The sequence below is a fragment of the Eleutherodactylus coqui genome, chromosome 6 (genome assembly GCF_035609145.1).
Source record: "Eleutherodactylus coqui strain aEleCoq1 chromosome 6, aEleCoq1.hap1, whole genome shotgun sequence".
NCBI classification, from domain to species: Eukaryota; Metazoa; Chordata; class Amphibia; order Anura; family Eleutherodactylidae; genus Eleutherodactylus; species Eleutherodactylus coqui.
The window spans coordinates 150,753,640-150,775,600 of NC_089842.1; the positions used below are offsets into that span (position 1 = coordinate 150,753,640).

Here is a 21,961-nt window from a genome sequence, read left to right on the forward strand (position 1 = left end):
CGCTTTTTCTTTTTCAGTATTTTCAACCACAACTGTGATGGAACCTCCGGCCAGAGTATTCAACGCAGATGTGAAACCGGCCTTACCACAACTATAAAAAAAAAATTATTTTTTTTTTTAAATAAAAATTTTTGAAAACTTGGTGCATGCCAAAAATCCAAACTCAGTCCCTACTACATGCCTGTACAATTATAACCTAGCTGTGTATCATAATATCAGACCAAATTGACCATTAATGAAACTTTGTGAATCAGCAGTATGGCCGAAAGCATCAAGGGCCATATAGCAATGCACTGGGTAGCCAAGATTACATTCCCAGACACTGCGAGTAACTAGAAATACTGATATATGAGCTTTACAAGTCTGAATCATAGTTCAGGAGAGAATACTCCAGACTCCCATTAACACTCTGCATGACACACAGAATATTACCAAGGAAGCCAAGTCATTCAAAAGGTTGGGACATTAATGAGTCCTTATAGGATGTCCGCTGTGCATGGATAATTTCATGGAATTAAGGTCGAGAGATGTAAGGAAACGACTCCACCCTCGTATCCCACTTATAAATAGCGAGGGCGCCCTAACAGCTCCAGCAGCTGTGCAAGAAAAACAGATCCCATTTCACATCTACAGAGAACGACAACAGGAAATGCAACCACATTCCCATATCAGATGTCCGAGACACAGAAATGTCTCCACCGAGGGGACCACGCAAAACGGTTTTTACAATCATATTTTTAGCAGGTGACCAGTATTCAGATCCCAGAATGGATGGATTAACCCCATATTTACCACTGCATAGTCCTGCTGCCCTGTTATTCAGTCCTTCAACAAATTGCACGTTAAGAGACTCTTCTAGCTAATAGAGAAGACCCAATCAAGCAATTTCCCCTATAATGATCATATGGAAAAGATTGTCTAATCAAGCCAACCCCCTCAAATGCCACTCAGCTTGGTGCCCAAGTGTCAAATGAATGCAAAACTGGCAAAAAGTGTCCACTTGTTTACTTTTAGAATAAAATATCCATTAAGCAACTCTCCGGCTTCAGGACTGTCCCAGGAAAGGAGGTACAGGGGGCTATATTATTACCTGCAGTTCTCTGCTGCACCTCTGATCCGCTGGTTTTGAGCCCTGCCTTCGACAGTTTCAAGATATCTGCAGCGATTCTCTAGCTACTTAATGCACACTGTGCATTCCTTTGATTGGCAAGTGCTGATCACATGAATGGCTCTGGCCAATCAGAAAAACAGGTATAATGCATTAGTAGTCTAAAGGCCCATTTACACGCAAAGACAATCTTTCAAACGATTGAAAGATTGACAGTTTTAGTGGTCGTTTTGCATAAAGTGTTAATGGACACTAATGTCCATTAACACTTTATCAGCTTCATTTGTGTGTAAAAAGGGCCTCTGGGAGCTTTTTGCAGAGCACAGCCTGTGGTCTGAGCTCTGCACACAGCTCAATTGTTCTCACAAGGGCTGTCGGCAGAATACAATGTAATCTCAGACTCCTGTGCAGAACACAGCGGGCGGGCCCTGTTATCTTCTCTCCAGCTGAACGATGGATTTTAAGCTCACCTTTAAATCATTGTTGAGCCAAAGACTGAACAATGGCAGTGTTTACACGCAATGATTATCACTCATATCTAGAGATGAGCGAGCACCAAAATGCTCGAGTGCTCGTTACTCGAGTCGAACTTTCAGTGATGCTCGAGAGTTCGTTTCGAGTAACGAACCCCATTGAAGTCAATGGGTGACTCGAGCATTTTTGTATATGACCGATGCTCGCTAAGGTTTTCATTTGTGAAAATCTGCAAAACCCAAGAAAGTGATGGAAACGACACAGAAACGGATAGGGCAGGCGAGGAGCTACATGTTGGGCTGCATCTCAAGCTCCCAGGTCCCACTATTAAGCGACAATAGTGGCAAGAGTGAGACCCCCCCCCCCCACACACTGTCAGCATAAAGATCGTTCTCCTCTGCCACAGCTGTAACAGCTGTGGCAGAGAAGAACGATGTTAGCCCATTGAATTCAATGGAGCCGGCAATACAGCCGGCTCCATTGAAAGCAATGGGCTGCTGGCGATCGCGGGATGAATTGTCGGGAAGGGCTTAAATATATAAGCCCTTCCCTGCAATTCATCCAGAAATGTGTAAAAATAAAAAAAAAATATATACACCTCACCTGGTCCCGGCAGACGGAGTTCAGCGCGGCCGGCTGCAGTTCTCCTGAACTGCTCTGAACAGCTGTGAGTAGTATTCAGCAGCCAGGGATTTAAAATCCCCGCCTGCTGAATGAGCTGCCTCTGATTGGTCAGGCTGTGACCAATCAGAGGCAGCTCTCACTCACACCCATTTATGAAGTCATGAATGGGTGGGTGAGTGCTGCCTCTGATTGGCTCAGCGCAGGGCCAATCAGGGGCAGCTCTCAGCTGTCATTCAGCATCAAGCTCGGACAAGTATGCTCGCTCAGCTCTACTCATATCCCATAGTTTGAATAAATTTGAATGCAAATAGGCCTTAACACTACCAGTGCAGTGTGGGGATTAGGAAGTCTGAAGACTGCATCAGTCAACTTGGACAGTTGAAAACAGAACCCAAAACCAGCGAATGGAAGAAACAGGAAAGAACTGCACGTAATATACCTCCCTCCCACTTCAGTCCTAAGACAGAATTGTGTCCCAAAACCAGAGAGTCACTTTAATCATCATTCCCAGTGAGACTTTCAAAAACTTCCCCACTGATCATTACAGGATGTTGACCTAATGGGATTTAATCCCAAGTAAAACTTCAGACAATGGCATCACTAGACTTGCCATGAGTCACTTAAGAGGCAACATAAACCTGCCATACATAAGCCAATTCACATAAGGGATGTCCACAAACAAGTCTGCAACACTGTTACCGCAGAGATCCAACATACTGCAGACAGCAGTAATTCCATCATGTTTTATCATGAGGTTTCGGCATTCTGCCATAAACCCAGGATTTCCTACACATTCACTGGTGTGCAACCTCTGCACATGGCAGAATGAAGAGCAACTGGCATTATAAATTCTCTTCTATTAAACCAGTAGCAAAAATTTCCAGCACTTGATACCGCTCTGCAACACTTCCCACATACTTGTAAAAGTCTTGGCCACATGTTGTGGACATTAGAGGAAAAGTCTGTAAAAAAATACCCATTCACGCTGCCCACACGTTATATGCTTGCTCGGTCTACAGCCATCTACTGATCCTCCCATCGACCAGCTGAGCAAGCATGAGCTTTGTATGAAATTAAGGGCAAAAGCTGCTGCCAGATACCTTCTGATAAAATATTGGGCACCTGAAAGTACTGTCCGATCCTCATCTGCCATTGATGGAAAGTCTGGAGCAGGGTTGCAAACCATCCCAAAATAGGGGACTCTTTCCAGTGCCCCCTTTTGGGAAAGTAGTATATAGAGGCACTAGGCAAAGCTGGAAAAATTTTGCACAAGGCAGCCTTATGCAAAATTTTACACCCATTTAAAGTCAGAAACCGATGTAAACTGGATTTAGATAGGTCTCCATATATCTATTGTATATGACGACCTTGCACAAATATTCACCACCCTTCAGTGGCTGCAGAAAGCAGCTGACATTCTTACGTATTTGTGGAAAACAGTGGAAGTTCCAACTAACATCACACTAAAGACAGTCAATGGGTTGGTAACAAAACCAAAAACACCTTTCAATAAATACAGTGTAAGTAAACAAAGACTGAAAATGCTGTAAGAACTTAAAGAGGTTGTCCCGAGGCAGCAAGTGGGTCTATACACTTCTGCATGGCCATAATAATGCACTTTGTAATGTACATTGTGCATTAATTATGAGCCATTCAGAAGTTATAAAAAGTTTTATACTTACCTGCTCCGTTGCTGGCGTCCTCGTCTCCATGGAGCCGACTAATTTTCGCCCTCCGATGGCCAAATTAGCCGCGCTTGCGCAGTCCGGGTCTTCTCCTCTTCTCTATGGGGCTCCGTGTAGCTCCGCCCCGTCACGTGCCGATTCCAGCCAATCAGGAGGCTGGAATCGGCAATGGACCGCACAGAAGCCCTGCGGTCCATGGAGACAGAGGATCCCGGCGGCCATCTTCAGCAGGTGAGTATGAAGACGCCGGACCGCCGGGATTCAGGTAAGCGCTGTGGGGGTTGTTTTTTTAACCCCTGCATCGGGGTTGTCTCGCGCCGAACGGGGGGGGGGGGGGGGGGTTTAAAAAAAAAAAAAAAACCCGTTTCGGCGCGGGACAACCCCTTTAAAAAGCTCAAGAAGGTGCAGGAGAATATCAAAGTCTAGCTCTCAGAAGTGCTGTGCACTCCTGGCCAGGAGCGCTTCAGAGGCCCCGTGGGTGCACAAATATTTACTGGACAAAATAGGAGAACCAAAAGCTCTCCTTAACAGCAGGCTAAGGATTCTGCAAACAGGCCACTGTTTCCTCTCCCAGACAAGGGCTCAAAGCAAATAATGCCCAATAATGCCCCCTTCACCCACCTGCAGGGCAGCAAACATCATCATCTCTTCCTCCGTACACTCAATCTCCTCCAGCAGGATGGACCATTTTGCTTGTTCAAATAGCTGGTTGATGCGGATGGCGTCATACTACAATGCACAAATACAAAAACATAAGTAAAAAGAGCCATGGTTGGGCCCCAGGGAGAAGATTTGCAGTGTCTCAAAAATCAAAGTTTTGTAGAAATCTTGCCTAGAACATAAAATGAACATTTTCTTCTGATCTCCAGTTTTGTCTGACAGAAGGCTAAAAAGAGTGGGCTTATGGTCCTGGCTTATTGGTGAAGACAGCAGTGGGGGAAAGCTCCTGCTGCAGCCGGATGCCTTACAGCCAGAGACAGGTTTGTGAAAAAGGGAAAAAGATGTGACAGGAACCTCATGGAATAAATATGTAAAGAATACATCACCATTTGTGTGAAATAGGAGAAGATCACAAGAGAGGAGCATATTATAAGAGAAACTGCCCATGGTGATGAAGTATGAAAGAAAATGAAGTCAGCACAATATTCAATCACAAGTCTGGAAGAGGAGCGTAGATCTCATTTATATATAATTAGATATCTATCCATTCATCCATCCTATAAGAGTTTTAGTACATTCTTTATTGATTGTAGTCATTGTTCGCAGAGTTGCATTTAAAATACAAGTGTCTATATGTGAAAAACTTGTTTTTGATGCCTTTAGGGAGCAAACCCTTCACTGTGTATTCCTCTGTCCCATCAAGTTGGAGAATTTAAGGAATGGCCTGGCCACGAAACCCTGCAACCCATCTTGGCAGTGTGTCGGGCCCGAAGACCCCCTTGAATCACTTGTTCGGAATCCTGGCATTTTTTTAAATTGATGACCTAACCTCAGGATACGTTATAAATAGTTGTTCGGCTAGAATCTGCCACTTGGGACCTTGACTGATCAGTTGTTTCAGAAACCGCTGTTACTAGCAAAAACACAAAGGTACTGACATTGGTAAATGTAGGTGTAGCCCTCATTGATTTTAATAGGAGCTGTGCCTGCAATTACTAGCACTGGCTAGTACACAGGAGTCGGAGCAATGCGCTTCCTCTCTGTACCCTGTGTGTTCTGCGGGTGACAGTGGGTGCCTACAAGTTGGTCAGTGGCCCGAGCAGCGAATCCCAGCCGATCAACTAATGACGGCGCATCCTGAGAATAGTCATCAATAAGAATTGCCTGGAAAGCCCCTTCAAGGCTCTGAAAAATTATGACGCTGAATGAGTTCAGCTTAGCAAATACCGTGGTTTTAAAGACTAGAAAAATATCCCCGTTTCCTTCCAAAAACACAGCTACTCTATACATTTCTTATGGTATTCAAGTGAATGGACCCGAGATGCAATAACAAGACAGTCCTTTGACAAGAACAGCATTGTTTCTGGAAGAAAGCAGGTCAAACACTAGATTTTCTCCTTAGGGAGAGCACCTAGACGGTGAATGAGGAGACCCAAAAGGCCATTCATGCTCCTCTGGGTAATATGCAAATAAGGGAGATGGAACAACTCTACAGTACCACCTATTGGAAGGCAGCATTCTTTCAAGCCAAAGTTAGACTCTTTATACAAGCCTTGTAACAATTACAATTCCCAGTCATTGTTACAAGGTTTGTATAAGGGGTCTAACTTTGGCTTGAAGGAATGCTGCCATCCAATAGGTGGCACTGTGGAAGTATTATTCCATCTCCCTTATTTGGAAGAAAGCAGATCACACTCCCACTACTGGTTAGTCCATGAATTACCTTAGGATTCAAATCAAAGAAGCTGTAATACTTAAATCGAAGTAGTAAAGCATCATTTTCTTTCACATCTTGTTCCATGAGAGATCGAGAAGAATCCAGCCAACTGCAAAAATAGAGAGTTTTATATACTGGGTTATTACAAATGATCTTCCAGATCTGAAACATTCATACCTCACACTTAAAGGGCACTCAAATACCAAAATTTGTTTATCAATGGAGATAAACTGCCATACATGTTGTAGGGTATCACAACTGACTGATGCAAGGACTTCGGCTATGCCTGCTCACAGATCATGCATGATGGGTGGTATGTAGACTATTCTTTAAACACTCCCACAGAGGAAGAAACAATATATCTCTATCGTGTAAGATCCAGGGGAACATGGAGTCCAAGAAAAAAAAAAAAAAAAAAAAAAGGATCACTTTCACCACCTACACGGTCCTTAAAAGTTGAGTACCACTTACGAAATACACACTAGGTGCATCTTCACCAAACTTTGTTCAAACATGATTTTACACACTAACAGACTGGTAAATGTGAAATTCAAAGACACAGATGCTATCCGGTCTTCATTGGCAGCCATTTTGTCTCATTCTCTTAGCAACAACAAGAGCAAGGGGGGAAAAAAAAAACATTTTTTAGACCTCATTTAGCAAAACTGATAAGACAATCATGGTTGCCCATAGCAACCAGTCACAGTGTAGCTTTCATTTTACCTCAGGAGCTTGAGAAATGAAAGATATGCTGTGATTGGTCGCTATGGGCAACAAGGACAGGCTTTCCATTGCTATCAAACTTATGTCTGAGCGTCACTAAATGCGAAGGTTTGAAAAATTAGGAAGATCATTCGTAAAAAACACTGTACAAAAAAAATAAAATAAAATATAAAAAAAAAAAAAAATTCACTTTCCAATTTTTAATTCTTACCCCTGATTTATTTTGGCTTTGTCAAGAAGGGTTTGAGGCTTGTATAATTTGGCGAGGATATCTGGAGATGTGATTGGTTGGCTGACAGCCAGTATGCCAGGGTTGCCCTCTGACAAAGCACTATCACCAAACCATGCTGAAGTGGGTGAAAGAGGACTGCCATCACGAGAGTCATACGTCGGGGTCATTGTCTTACTATATAGGCCAGGACTGGAGTATATACTTCCTAAAGAAATGTGGAAGAGCAAAGTAGAAGGTAATTTTAACATTTTTAAGGTTCTTAACTTTTTGTAAAACATAAAAAAAACAAAAACCATGACACAAGTGATATCCTGCATGCTACACAAGTCAGCAAGTGTACAAGAAGATGGGAAAACAAAGGGGTGAAGACAGGAGCAGAGAAACAGAACGCTCACCTTTGACAGGCCCGATGTAAAGAACATCATTTCCTATAGAAAAAGGAGAGGAAGAGGGAAAAAAAAAAAAAGGAAAGGAAATGAGACAGCAAGAGACAGCAAAGAACAGAAGGACAGTGCTCTGTCAGCAGAACAAAGGGCCTCCCAGAATAATCTCCTGGACAAACTTTAAAGTTTCGATTTTATAACCATTCCTTTCAAATTTTCTTAAGGGGGTTCGGGACCTGTAGGGAGGGTTTTTCCCTTCGACCACAGGTTCCACCTAGAAAAAAAGTTTCCTAATTTGTTCTTTTTACCCTAGCTTCGGCTTTTTGTCTCTGGGAAATTACACATATTGCAGATACAAAATTAAAGAGATCTGCACGAGAAATTACTTTAATTTTGCCTACAATAATCAGTTTAAGATATCTATAATCACCAAAGAGGTTTCTGACTTCATTTGCTGTTTTAAAGATGGGCTGTTTGACAATTATTTAGAGGAGTACAACATTTGAAGTTCTTTCCAGATGCTAAGGCCTCATGCCCATGGGCAAGTTTAATTCCATGCGGTGAATCCCCCACGGAATTCGCACATGTCCGCAGCCAGTGTGCCCTGGGTACCTGTATCTTGCCGGCAGCGGCGTCCACGCAGACATCGCTACTTCTGGGTTCGCTGTACTGTGCATGGTCCTCACGGCTCACAGTCTGACATGCGCTAAAGAGATTTTATTTTTTAAATCACCTGATCATCAACACCTCCGCAGTGTCAGCTGCAGGCGGGTCGCGGATCAGACAGCTTTCATTGACTTCAATGGAAGCTGTCCTTGTGGGAACCGCAGCAAAATGGGAGCATACTGCGATTTGTTTTCCGTACCAAAAAGGTCCGCAAAATAAATCCGCATGCTTTAATTAGGCTGCGGACGGCCCATGCATCCCTATGGGCGGTTTGATTTGTGGAATCCACGTGGATTCCGCAAATCAGATCCACCCGTGGACATGAGGCCTAAGGCTGCCTATAGACTTTCAACAATTGTCAAATGAACGTTTGTTCAGGTATAAGGAGCAGCTGCTTTTGGAAGGACATTCAGCTCCATCAGGTATTTAGGGAGGTAAGCTGCAACTAGACAGCAGACACTGACTTGCTTCCTGGGAAACAAAAGGATTGGATACCGAACGTCCCCAATTCCCCTTTCCAGGGAAAAAGTTGACCCAAACACATGAAACTTTAAACCATCAGTACCATTAAATTGACAGGTTTGGAATGACAAAGTCTAAAATTGTATGTGGACCCCAAGATGTAGTTGAGCCAATCCTCTGTTCAAATATCAACCTACATCTAAATACGAATTGCCACCCAAAAGATGCAATAGCTTGTTCTTTCTTATCAGTCGATGCACCGTGATCATATATTCATGTAACTATGGAGCATACACATTCAATAGCTGTGGGCCAAATGGTCATTTTACTTAGTTCAGCTGATTGTTTAGGTGCATTCCTTGGCTGGGAGGGGGAATAATGATAATTTATATACTGATGGAAACAATAGGGGTGGGGTCCTGCTCCAACAAGCTTACATACTACAAATAATAGGGTGATACAGAAGGTAAAAGGGGTGGAGATATGCACAGGATGACGAGGTGGAGAGCGAGTGGTGCTATACAGACAATGGTCAGAATTAAGCCATGTGGTGGCTGGCACAGAGCATAGGCGTCTGAGCAGGGGCAAAATACCACAGCCAGACTCCTCTGGTGGCAACTTATTTCCACGAAGAACACAAAGGATAAGATCTTGAATTCCAGAGTGCCTGGTCCTTCCCCCCCCCCTCCCCCCTCCACCAACAGTATCCATCAGTGAAAATTCAGTAGACCCACATAGTCGTACAACAGCTGTACTGTCGAAAACTGGCATGCTCTGACAACCCCTCCCCAGTATGGCTCCTTTAAGTCTCAAGAAGAATTGGTTGATCCTACTGAATGAAATGGCTCCTTCATGGATAGAAGTTAATCTTACAACACAAGTCTAAACCATGGACAGATGGAATAACATAAGATATAAGATACAAGCACTGTACAGGTAGACATGGTTCACATAAGAAAACTGGTTCCTGGCTCTATACTGACCAGTCCCAGGAGTCAAAGGTCCATCAAGTTCCAGAATATTCTCTTCTGTTTGATTATCTTCAATCTTTTTCTTTTTTTTCTTTGTTGGATCTCTTGGTTTTCGGAGAAGTGAAAGTTCCTCTGGATGTCGGATATCTGCACGAAGATGAAATCTATACTAAAAATTTACAATACAAGGGGATGAATCCATATACAGAGAGTGTTCTACAGAGCTTTCATGGCTCTTAAAACAGTGTTATACACCAGTGCTGAAGCCTAGTGTTAAACGAACCAAACCAGTAGGACCCAGTTTCAGGTAGAACTTTGCTAAAAACATAGTTCTGAATCGTACCAAAACTTCTAGAAAGTTTGACCCAAAACAGGGTTCTACTGGTTTAGTTTGCACAACACTACTCAGGAGGTTAATTTCCTCTGCGAAACAGATAAAATGGCTAAACTGGAGGGTCTGTCAGTTTTCATGAAAGGTCCATTCTAGGTTACATATACACACACTGACATACAGTAAAAAAATAAAACAAAGCACCTAGAAGGAGTTTAGCTACAAAACTCAGCATGCAGTTACATCTCAGGCAGATATGCAAATGATTTGAGATGGTACGATTAGTGCCTAAAAGAGGTTCCACTTTTGGCCTATATATAAAAAAAAAAAACAAAAAAAACTTAGAGGCCACTTGTGTGTTTTGGATCTTTTTTCCCCCCACTTTTGTAGAGCTTGTTGACCACTAGACATGATTATAAAACGGATTTTGATCAGTTAATAGTTTGAGAAGGGCGCATTATTGGAATGTGAGGAGCTGGATGGTCGTATCGATAAATTGCCGCCACCTGGGCTGTTCTGACCAGACTTCTAGGAGGTGTTGGGACCAGTGGATGGGTGAGGGCACACAAGGTGACCGGGCTCAGGATGCCCTCGACAGACCACCTATAGAAAAAGATTGTATGATTATCCGACAAGCACAAGCAGCTCCAACTGTTCCATCGTCCATAAGCCAGGAGATAGATGGCACCATCGTTACAGCCCCCGTGTCTGATGTAATCATTTACAGGCACTTGGGGGAAGGACATTTGGCCTCGCAGCACACATTACATGTACTGACTTTGACACCCGTCACCCCTGTTTGCAAACGATGAAATCAGAACACTATGGGTTGGAGTTGCGTTGTCTTCAGCGATTAAGGCCTCATGCCCACGGCCGGGTCGGATTCCGACTGCAATATATCGCAGCAGAATCAGACTCGGAGCCCCCAGGAACCCTATACTTACCTGTCCGGATCCGCCGTGTCTCGCCCCAGCACGCAATCGCAGTGCAGCGAATGACGCGCCGGGGCTGGGCTATGACGTGGATTCCCGCGATACTTGCGCAGTGCTCACTGCGGACGGCTTCTATTGACTGCAATGGAAGTTGCCCATGTGATTTTCTGCACAAAATAGAACAATGCTGCGATTCTCAGGGAACAAAAAAAAAAAAAAAAAAAAAAAAAAGAAAGAAAAAAGCCGTGGACTTCTGCTCGTGGGCAGGGGAGAATCTTTTAATATAGCATGTCTATAGATGGACACTGCCATGGAAGGTTCTGAAAGGCCACTAAAATGTGCCGAAAAGCACATACAGCAGACCCCGCTGCAGCAGGTCTAAGTGCATTCCTCCTAGGTAGGGACCCAGAAGTCGCAACACCCCTGACTCTGAAGTGACCCCCCCACCCTTCTCCCAGGCAAAGCGAGTGTCAGCGCGATCCAGGGAGCCCACAGGACCGGCGGCAGAGACACTGAGACACCGACCACACACTGCTGGGGGACCGCCCCAGAAGCGGCGAGCACTCCACTCCCGGAACCTTTGAAATCTGCGACGCAGAAGGGAGCACACATGAGCATCGGCAGAGACTGTGAGAGCCGGCGGGAAATCACTCCTGCAGCACACGCCGGGCCCGGTCCAGAAACGGACACCTCTCGCTCCCGCACCCCCACCCGATGTAATGTGATGATGGCCCCTGCTGCAGGAAGAGGACAGGGCCGCCGCCACAGATCGTGACTGCCGCGGCGCCACTGCTGCACACAACTGACCCAACGTCGTCAGCCCAGTGGCAAATCCACCGCGGCTCCCGGATGGACGGAAGGCTACAGCAGCGGGACAATCATACACAGCCGCTTCAGCCATTCCTGCAGGTTCCAGGACATTTACCTTGTCCGCCAATCGGGAGCTGGGTGCCTGAGAAGGGCGTTTCCCGTCAAACCCCTAGCTTTCGGTGGCGTCAAGGTACACTAATACCCAAAACACCAACAATAGAGGACGACTGAAGGATCTGTTTATTGGAGATCTTTGGGGACAAATTGCCCTTTAGGAGTTACTGGTTGCAACAGTGGTACTGAAGCTACTGAACTAGACAAGTATTTTGTAACTCACCGATTGAGAAATCACATTTTGAGAGTTGGGTCATTGGCCATGATCACGAAGACTTAAAAAGTTATGTATTTAAACTGGCAGCAAAAGGAATTTGTCTGGCCTTGAAAAGACGCGCAGACAAACAGCCTTTTAAGGGGAAGGCAGATTTGCTTACAATTGTGCAATATTTGTCAGATGAAAGCTCGGAGTTTAACAGCGGGAGAGACAGAGACTGAGATTTAAGGGGGGGGGGGGGGGGGGGGGAAGAAACGCAACACTGATTCATCTATTACTGCAGCGCCAGCCTTCAGTCTGTGCCCTTGTTTGTATGATCATGAAAGAAAGTGACATATCTGCTTAATAACCCCAATGCCAATCACAGCTTATGCATGTCAAACAGCACTCGGATACTCAGAGCAGGGCATCACTTCATTCTGCTTCATGTGCTAATTGGGGCAATTCTGTGTCACTGTGTAGCAAAAGTCACATTCATAGTTGTCACAAGCTTGATAAAAAAAAAAGACAGAGCAAGGGAAGATATCAATGTGAAGAACTGGGATAAGCAGGCCCTTTTAAATTAGGTGACTGGTGCCACCCAGACCAGCCCCTTGTGCTGGCATGTGGAATATAAAGCTGCATGAACTCCTCCTGTATCCATTACGTGCGCCACAACAGATATAGGGTTACACAATCAGGGTTGCTAGAGGAGGGTAGGGTGAAATAGAGATATCAGTGTCCAGGGCAGATTGTGTATAGGCCACTGACAATAGTTAGAAGATTCACGGACGGACGGACACTGCATTATATTACTTTTCTCTTAGGATAGATCTAGGCTTATCCCAGGTAGCTTGAATTTATTGTTGATTTTCCAACCACATCTGCTGGAAGTGTGTTCCAAGTATGTACTACTCTTTCAATATTTTCTGACATTGGTTGAAGAAATACAGCACCAAATCAAGCCTCAGTACATAAATACAGCACCAGAACAAGCCTCAGTACATAAATACAGCACTAGAACCAAGCTAACAAGTACAGTAGTAGAACCAAGCTGAGTTGTCCGTTTTCTTCTTTCTAGACCCAGACGACCATTGAGACAAAGTCATGACTCGCCTCTGCACATGCTACCCATCCTTCTGCTGTAAGCCCTAATCCACTTTTCAGTGCTGCACCATACTACCATAGTAATAGGTCCTAGTCAGAGGCGTAACTTGAAGCTGCTGGGCTCCAGTCCAAATTCTGGATCTGGGCCCCCAACTTTAAAGCTTCATTGATAGTATTGGTTTGTAATATGGGGAAGAGACTTTATGGGCTCCTGGGCCTAGGTACAACCGCACCCTCTATACTAATGCCAGTGGTCCCAATATGTGGCTCCACTAGGTGACCCCATTTAGGAATAAGAGCATCTATTTGGCCCTACTTAGTAAGGGGCCACTTCTGTGGCCCTAAATAGTAATAGTGCCCCCTCTACAGCCTAGGCAGGCAGACTGCAGCAGAGTCTAGAAGCTATGCAGCCTCTTCTCCTTGCTCCTCATGACTGCTGCCAAGTCCCAGCAGCACAGCCAGTACAACTGGACGCTGCTGCAGTAAGTAAGCAGGCACAGCAGCTCGCTAAAGCATGTCAGGTTGGGTGCAAAGTGACTCCAGGCGCAGCGCCAGAACAGTGACAGTGTGCTGCAAGAGCAATGTGCAGTGCTGCCTGACGTCATGACACTTTGCAATGCATCAGAGACCGCTGCCATGGAAATAAAAGCAGCAATGAGGTGGGTGGCCGAGCAAAGGAGGGCATGAATGGACCAGAAGGATGCGTCCGTCACAATACAGGGAGAGCGCACGGTCATTGAATCTGCTGCAGCACATTTAAGTTCTAAAGCGTAGGGTGGCTCAAAAGATGTGCTGAGGACAGGAAGCTGGCTGTTACTGCAGATGGCGTGGGCACAGCTCTTGATTCCGCGTCATCCATATGATGCAAATATACATCATTTTGCGTGAAGCTCTTCCCACCCAGGACATCTATACATGTCCAAACCCATCATTTTGGGGGAAGCAGTTGACTAATATTTATGGAGGCTTCTCTACCATCCCACGACAGAGGACGTTGGGGCAAGGAAGATCGGGCACACTAAGCTTCAGCATCCAATCCTCTGGTCCTCCCTGGAGATAGGTGCAGCCAGACAACGGATAGCATCTTTTCTCTAAGCTCTTCATGGAAAATACATGAACGCTCAGCCAAACAGAGCATTCATGTGTTTGAGGACGTTGGGAGGAAAAGCAGTCGAACCATCAAGAGTTCAGCCGACAGGCATTGATGTTTTTTGGGAAACCCGCAACCACTTCTTAAAAAGGGATCCCATAGAATAAGTGCAGCACAAGTGTCTCTACAGCTCATTCTGCATAAGCCTCTAGAACCACATAAAACACAGGAATAAAACGACCACAGAATAAAGAGATTCTGTTCAAGGCATTGTTCATGGGCAGCGATAAGGAAACACTTGTGTGTGGGCACTTCCTATCATACAGTAGTAACTTATATAAGTCAGTCATGGATCCGGTTACAAGCTTTGAAGTCCCTGGCAGCTGTAGGAGGGGGAGAAGCTGCTAAATCTGTTGTGTGACAGATTCAAAGAGTGCGCCCCCTCAACAGAATAGATGCGGGGTCTCTGTACTTTGTGATGCAGGACCCTGGCTTTAAAGTCTGCTATAGTAGTAATGTGCCCCAATTCAGATTTGAGTAAAATTTTGCATGGGCTTTCTCCAGCACCAGGCAACAAATACTGGTGCACCACAAAAAACAAAAACAGGCTTCCTCTGTGATATTCGTTGCCAATAGCAGCCAATCACAGCTTAGCTTTCGTTTCTTAAGTCCCATTTAGACACAATGATTATCAGTCAAAATTCACTCAAAAGCAGTCTTGAGTAGTAATCGTTGCATCTACACGCGCACTCATCATACACTGTTCATTCATCGCTCATTTCTAGCCAGCTAGCGATGAGCCTTATCAGCACTGCACACTGATATCTCAGCGGGCGGCGCTGATAGTATTCTTTCAGCTGGTATCCCACTGGCAGTTCTCGGCGAGACGCCAGCTGAAAGCTCAAAAGAAAGAAAAAAAAAAAAATCTGTTTGCATATACAAAACAGCTGCTTTGTTCTCGGAGCTATCGCAGCGGTATCCCACTCAGTCTGCATAACTCTTAAGTTGTTAGGAAGTTACACAAAGATGATTGCTCAAAACTGTTACTCAAACTGTTTGAGTGATAGTTCCGTGTAAATGGGCCTTTAGGGCGCCTACCCACTTGCGTTGCCGATTTTCGCGCGTGATGGGTGCATTAAGAGAAAAATAAAGGACACATATGCAACTGACAGTTCCTATGTGAAAAAAACCCACGAAACGTAAAAAACCACCAGATGGACAAGAACACATTCTATACTAATTGCTCTTGAGAAAAAACGCAAAACATCGCAGAAAAAAAAAAAAAAAATAGCTCAATATTCCACTGCGGAATTCCGTAGCATGAAAGAAAACGCAGCATGCTCCATTTGCCACGGGAATACGCGCGGCCTGCTTCCATTGGAGTCAATGGAAGCCGGCCGTCACGCTATACTTCCGCTGTGAGCACAGCGGAAGTATCGTGTCAATACGCATCTCCGCCCACCGCGTCATCAGCCACTGCCGACACGTCAAGTGGTGTACTGGTGCTAGCCTGGCAGACAGAGTTCACGCAGCGGATCCGAGAGGCGAGTGGCGGACTCCCCTGCGATATTTCACTGGCGGAGTCAGTCACAGTTGTGGGCATGAGGCCTTAGGCTGGGTTCACACAGGGCAGATTTGCCGCGGATTGCCGTTGCATATCCACACTGCGGCAAAACCGCTGTGTTTGCAGTACAATGCAGCACAAATGAGATTTGCCAATAAGCTGTTCTCACAGGACGGATTTTTTTCCACACAGCCGCAGTGCGGAAATGCAACTGCAGCGCAGTTTTAAAAGATGCAGCATGTTCATTCTTCTGTCTTTTCCGCAGTGCTTTTGTGTCCATAGACCTCTATGGACGCAGCCAAAACCGCACCAAATACGCGGCAAAAAGTAAAAATCGCCGCGGAAAAAAAACGCTTGCAGATTTTTCCGCACGAAAATCCGCAGCTAAATCCGCAAGCCCAAATTAACCTTTGAAGCGGTTTTGCCGCAGAAGCAGTTCTTCTGCGGCAAAACCACAAAGGAAAATCCGCGTCAAATCTGCCCTGTGTGAACCCAGCCTTAGGGTTGCGCTCAAAACACAGCGTTAAACGCTGAAAAAAAAGCCTGTGTGAGGGAGGCCTAAGAGCGGTGCTTAGCTCATTTTTGTGTCCCACTTTGTATAATCCAGGACTGTTTTTCATAAAATCACTGTGCAATACAAGGGTATATCACCTAGTATAAAACTAAATATCAAGGAGTTGTCGGAATCAAATGAAATTGAATTATATATATGTGTGATTGTAACATTGGTAAGGGATTACAATAGAGCAAAAGTAGAACATTTATTGCAGAAAAGTGAACACTTGAAGTACCCTGTTGGGCTGCCGCTAGCTTAGCTACAAGACGTGATACGGGCGGACATGGAGGTTCTAGTACCCCGTTGTACAGCCTCTAGCTTGGCTACAAGATGTGATATGAACATGGAGGTATATAGGTTCCATATGATATCCTGCAGCATATTGCGCCACATTTGCTGTAACTGAGCCTCTAGATGGTGCAAACTTATAGGATATCGAAGTTGGCATCCCAAATGGTTCCATACATGTTCTATTGGCAATAAATCTGGTGACCAGGCAGCCATAGATGTGTGACAATGTTATGGAGGCATTCCTGTGACACCCTTGTGTGTGCGGCCGAGCATTATCCCGCTAGAAAATGCCTCTTGGAAGCCATCACAAGAGGAACACATGTGGCGCAGGATGCCCTGAACATATTGCTGAGCGGTCATTGCCCCTCAAAAAAAAAAAAAAAAAAAAAAAAAAGGTCACTGCACACAAGGAGCCTCTGAGAGCTTTTAGATATATGACAAAAGGTGAAACAACTCTCAGATGAACGGTCTTCCTACCGGAGGCCGTAATCAAACCACAACCCTAATAATTTGCACATCTGCCCGAGGTGTAGCTGCATGCCAAGTTTTGCAGCAAAATGTCAACTCCTTCTGTATGTGTGAAAACTTTATACAAGTAACAGCATGCCGCCCCCCCCCCCCCCCCCCCCCCCCCCCCCCATGATGTCCACAAGCCATAACATAGCATATGGACAGGAGTCCTCTTTAGGAAATCACATCTTTCTTGACCATCATATTGGAGAACCAGCTTCCCTAAAAATAAATAGAGAAGGTCCTTACTTCCTCCTCTTCTAGGGCATCCAGAGCTACCCTCCCATCAGATTGCAAGCTCATAGGCCAAGGCTCACACTGGATATATCAATTAAATCAAGATCACCTTGGCTGGAGTTTTAGACTGCAAACTGCCTGCCAATTGGATTTCAGAGGAAGATGTCCCACTGGGATCTGTCTGTCTGGAAACAGAATGTCTGTGCAATATAAACAAGTGTAATGGCACAAACAGCAACATCCAGCCTTACCGTAAGTAACAGGAGAACCCCCAAGAGTCCAACACAACAAAACTACATATTGTACTAACAGACCTCAATAAGTTTCTGGATCTCCTTCAAATGGAAAATAATCACAGGAGGCAATAAGGTAAATGACCTAAAAAGGATTGAAAAAACACCCACCACCCAAAAACAAAAATATAACATTTTATATAACCGTAAAAAAAGTAAGTAAGTATAATGAAAACAAAAGGTTTGGTACCGTATTAGCCAGGAGAACAAAATGTGATTGTTCTCAGCAAGAAAAACCAAGTAATCTTGTAAATATGATACCTTTTCATGGCTAACAAAAATACATGATATAATAGCTAGCTTGCGAACCTCTTGGGCTCTTTTAGCCTGACGAAGAGCCCGAGAGGTTCACAAGCTAGCTATTACATCATGTATTTTTGTTAGCCATTAAAAGGCATCATATCTACAAGATTATGTGGTTTCTCTTACTGGGAACAATCACATAAAACTTTAAAAATAGGGCATCTTACAGATACTGCAGCATATTACACCACTGTGTGAATAAGGAGTCAAGAGTACTGCAGTAATCCAAATAGATTCTTGGACTATAAAGAGCCTCCTTCCTCAGTTCTGCATTATCATCTCATTTGTAAAAAAAGGGAGCAAGCATATACCCCCACCTCCTTGAAAATAAACACACTTGAGATTATTGCAGTGACTCCCTGGGCTGTGGAATGTATGGCCGATGAAAGTGTCCCTTCGTTCCTGTAGGGGACAATCTCCTTTCTCTATTGGCTGACCTTTCCCTGTCCCTATAACAATCACAGTCTGTAAGGGATTTAAATTCTTACCAGTCCTCACAAAGAGGGGGCTCGTCACTTCATACAAAGCGACCACTATGCTGCACAGCCGTTCCACACAATTAGCTACATTGAAACCGACGCATTAAAACAGACATCAATCAATACAAAGCATGTATTATATTGAAGTCGGAGTAGTAGGTGGTGGTTTCCAGTTTTTTTTCTGCTAATGACATTACAACTCCCGTCTCTTAATCAATACAGAGGTGGCAGCACAAAGATGCATCAGGATTTACATGTCAAGTAGTATTGCCTTTATTTCCCATCATGGCAAAAGGTTGAGTGGGACAAATAGCTGAATGACTGTAGCCTTCCTTCATATAAGTAAATTGATACTTTTTAAACTATAGATAAACAAAGACGAACAGGGTGGATCTAATAGAGAATTGCTGCAAAGGTTGCAGGTATTGTGACTTCATGCTACTAATATTTGCTATAGAAACAACTTTGTTACTTTGCTGTATGTAATTCAAGACAAGTGGTTTTTTTAACGAAGGTCAATCACATTCCAAAAATATGGCATCATCACTAAATGAAATGCCACAATATCTACTTATGGTCCATAGCTTATTTAGGAGAATATAGTAGTAGAAAATAATGATAATCACATTGCCTTCCCAGCAGGCAGAAATGGTACTGGCTCTAGCTGGTCATGTGATGCATCATGGGATTACTATCACAGCATAGAGAAAGTAGGGGGAAAATCTAAAAACTCAAGATAATGTCTGGAATCTAATAAGTATCAGACAAGAGGCTGAACTGTAGGGAAGGCAGTGTAATATACACAGATGGTTACAGGGTGACAGGCAGTCAGGTGAGGGGTGCAGTAAAAAGGTTTTCACTGGAGTGGCCTATTAATAAAGTTGCGGTTGTATCTGCAGTCAACACTAGGGGTAAGGTTAGGAACACACTATGAGGTTTTATTACGTTCAGTGTCTTGCAAGTGTGCAGGAAGCCCTAGAGCTCCCCTAGTGGTGATACAGGATGCCTTTTAGCATCTGTCAATGCAGGAATTTTGAGCCCTGCATGAAAAAAAAAACAGGAGCACCACTGCTATAAAGATATAGTAAGAAATTAAACTAAACCAGAATTTGGGACGGATTTAGAGTAAACTAAAATGGTGCTCAAGGGTGGACATTCGGCTTTCCTGCTGTAATTAGGTGATAATTTTTATTTCCCCTATGCTAGACATAAGGTGGTAACCAGTATACTAACATAATACAGCATCTCTGGAAAAAAAAAGCAGCCCTTTCAAAGTCTGCAACCTTCGGTCACAAAGTTTACCCAACAGGAAGACACAATCTTTGCACACCAATATGAGACATTTGGCAGATCCTCGAGTCAATTCTCTTACTCTCCTGCTGACATGAAGCATGCTGTAAAACAGCACTGTGCTAATCTAACTTCTCCCATTTAAACAACTGGTGACTTGTTTTTTTCCAAACTTACTGAATGTCTTGCAAATGTCGGAGACCGCTTTGAAGACCCGGTCTGAGAAGTTGACCTTCACTTTGACATATTTCATGTTTGGAAGCTGCAATCGGAGTAGTTTGTGTTGAGGGGTGAATTGTAGTTTGGCATCTGCTTGAATGCCATATTTGTCTAATGTCCAATGAGTCTTCAAGAGCCATGTTCTCTTCTTCTCCCACCACAAGGCGTGATCTGACCAGTCTTTCTTTACATCTGAAACAAAAATAAGAAGAAAGGTGATCAATTTTCTTATTCCAACTTTTTACAGAAGAAATGGAATCTTTCTCAAGGCAATCATACAGGTTAGATATAAGAAAGCATGATCGGATAACCAACTAATGCATATAGGGGTGTCCGCAGCTTCTAATGGCTTTGGATTTTAACTGCACAATCCTTTGTTCCTTTGGGAAAGAACCCCCCCCCCCCCCTGAAAACACATGCATGAGCAGGTATATGGGAATAGTTAATAGCTTACAACCCCTTTGATGGCCTATCCTTAGGGACCATCAACAGTACATCAGCAGGATTTTGCTGCCCAGGATTCTAGTCAGTCAGCTGTTCGTGGGCCTGTCCCCCTCTTCAGAAATTGGCTCACTATATAAGCACAGACCGCTCCTTTCATACTGTATTGACCAGACTTGTAATTACAGGTAAAGTTATCATTGAAGTGAGTAAGAACTTTGCGTGTAATACCAAGCCTGGCCACTGCAGTGAGAACGAAGCTGTTTGCTTCCTGCAGAAGCCAGTTCAGTGCATGAACACACTGGCCAGCAAACAGCTGATTAGTCAGGGTACTTTACAGGTTATTTTTACACGTAGCAAAGCACCACACATTTTACCAAGAACTGCTGCCGTTTTGTGATTAAGCTATTGGTTGTGCGGTTTTCACAGGTGAAACTTTAAAAGAAAGTGTCTCACCTATAAACATGCAGCCAATAACCACATCACAAAACACGTACACTCCGTCTAAATGAAGCTCTGCAGAGCACCCATTGAAATCAATGCCCATTTACTGATTTGAATGGATGCTGGCAACGCTCCAGAACTCAGCCGGATCTAAAGATTTTCAAGTGCAAACAGAAAAAAAAAAGCTGGTGGGAATGAATATTTAAAAGGAGCCGTCTATACCTCAATGCTATGCACATGGCATTACAACAATAACTTGTAGGTAACCAAAGTCCTCAGCCGTAACATTAGTTACTTAGTTTTCATTCTAGTCACTTGCATTGATCTGTTGTAAGGATCAGGTTTCTTAGGAGATTTACGTTTCCTTAGAGACCTCCTGAAGCCTGGGATGGAGACATTAATTTCATTCTGAACCATGCTCAGCTAAGGAGCGTTTCAATTAGGGCTAATAACTCCATTAGGAGGAGACCCAGTAATGGGGATTTATCCAGTTTTCAAGGCTTGGACATCACAGCAAAATTACGCCAACCTGAATTTACTGGCTAATGCAGCAATTGTAATTCAAGTCATAAGCTGGTTACATCAATAACAATCCAAGGACACTGCAGAGAACTGGAAACATTCCTGGAAATAGACACATTACTAAATGCCCCTCTGAACGGGTAAACTCAAAACTTGGATCTGAAGGCTTATATGCAATGTTGCATATACAAAAAATAAACACAATGTAACAGTTATGATTGTACAATGCAGATTTGATTATGGAAAGAGGAAGAGATTAGCCAAGTATGTGAAATGCCCCTCACAGGGCTCATAAGCAACATTTTCCCATAGTGCCATTTTGCTGAATAGCTAGCAAATAGCCATTCCAAATCAGCCAACAAATAGTATCCAGACATGGCGAATAATATCAATTCCTCACCTTCAGGTTATAAAACTACTTTTATATTAAAATTCCTAACTATATCTAATCTGTTTTTCTTTCCTCATATCCTTTACCAGGTTATTAGTCCAGGTGCTCCAATCTTCTACAACCATATTGAGTTATA

At 44.0% G+C, this 21,961-nt stretch overlaps 1 protein-coding gene across 4 annotated transcripts in view; it reads right to left on the bottom strand.

Annotated features, from left to right (window-relative positions):
- Positions 1 to 21,961, bottom strand: part of FERMT2 (FERM domain containing kindlin 2) — a 77,443-nt gene that overhangs the window by 19,244 nt on the left and 36,238 nt on the right. For 2 of the 4 annotated variants that reach the window (XM_066607983.1, XM_066607984.1), the window contains exons 3-8: positions 19,986 to 20,219; positions 9,718 to 9,852; positions 7,619 to 7,651; positions 7,203 to 7,428; positions 6,275 to 6,377; positions 4,513 to 4,620 (exon numbers count right to left, since the gene is read on the bottom strand). In XM_066607983.1, coding sequence (XP_066464080.1) covers positions 4,513 to 4,620; positions 6,275 to 6,377; positions 7,203 to 7,428; positions 7,619 to 7,651; positions 9,718 to 9,852; positions 19,986 to 20,219 — 839 coding nt within the window. The remainder of the gene's footprint in view (positions 1 to 4,512; positions 4,621 to 6,274; positions 6,378 to 7,202; positions 7,429 to 7,618; positions 7,652 to 9,717; positions 9,853 to 19,985; positions 20,220 to 21,961) is intronic. The other 2 variants (XM_066607985.1, XM_066607986.1) reach the window with 1 other exon arrangement.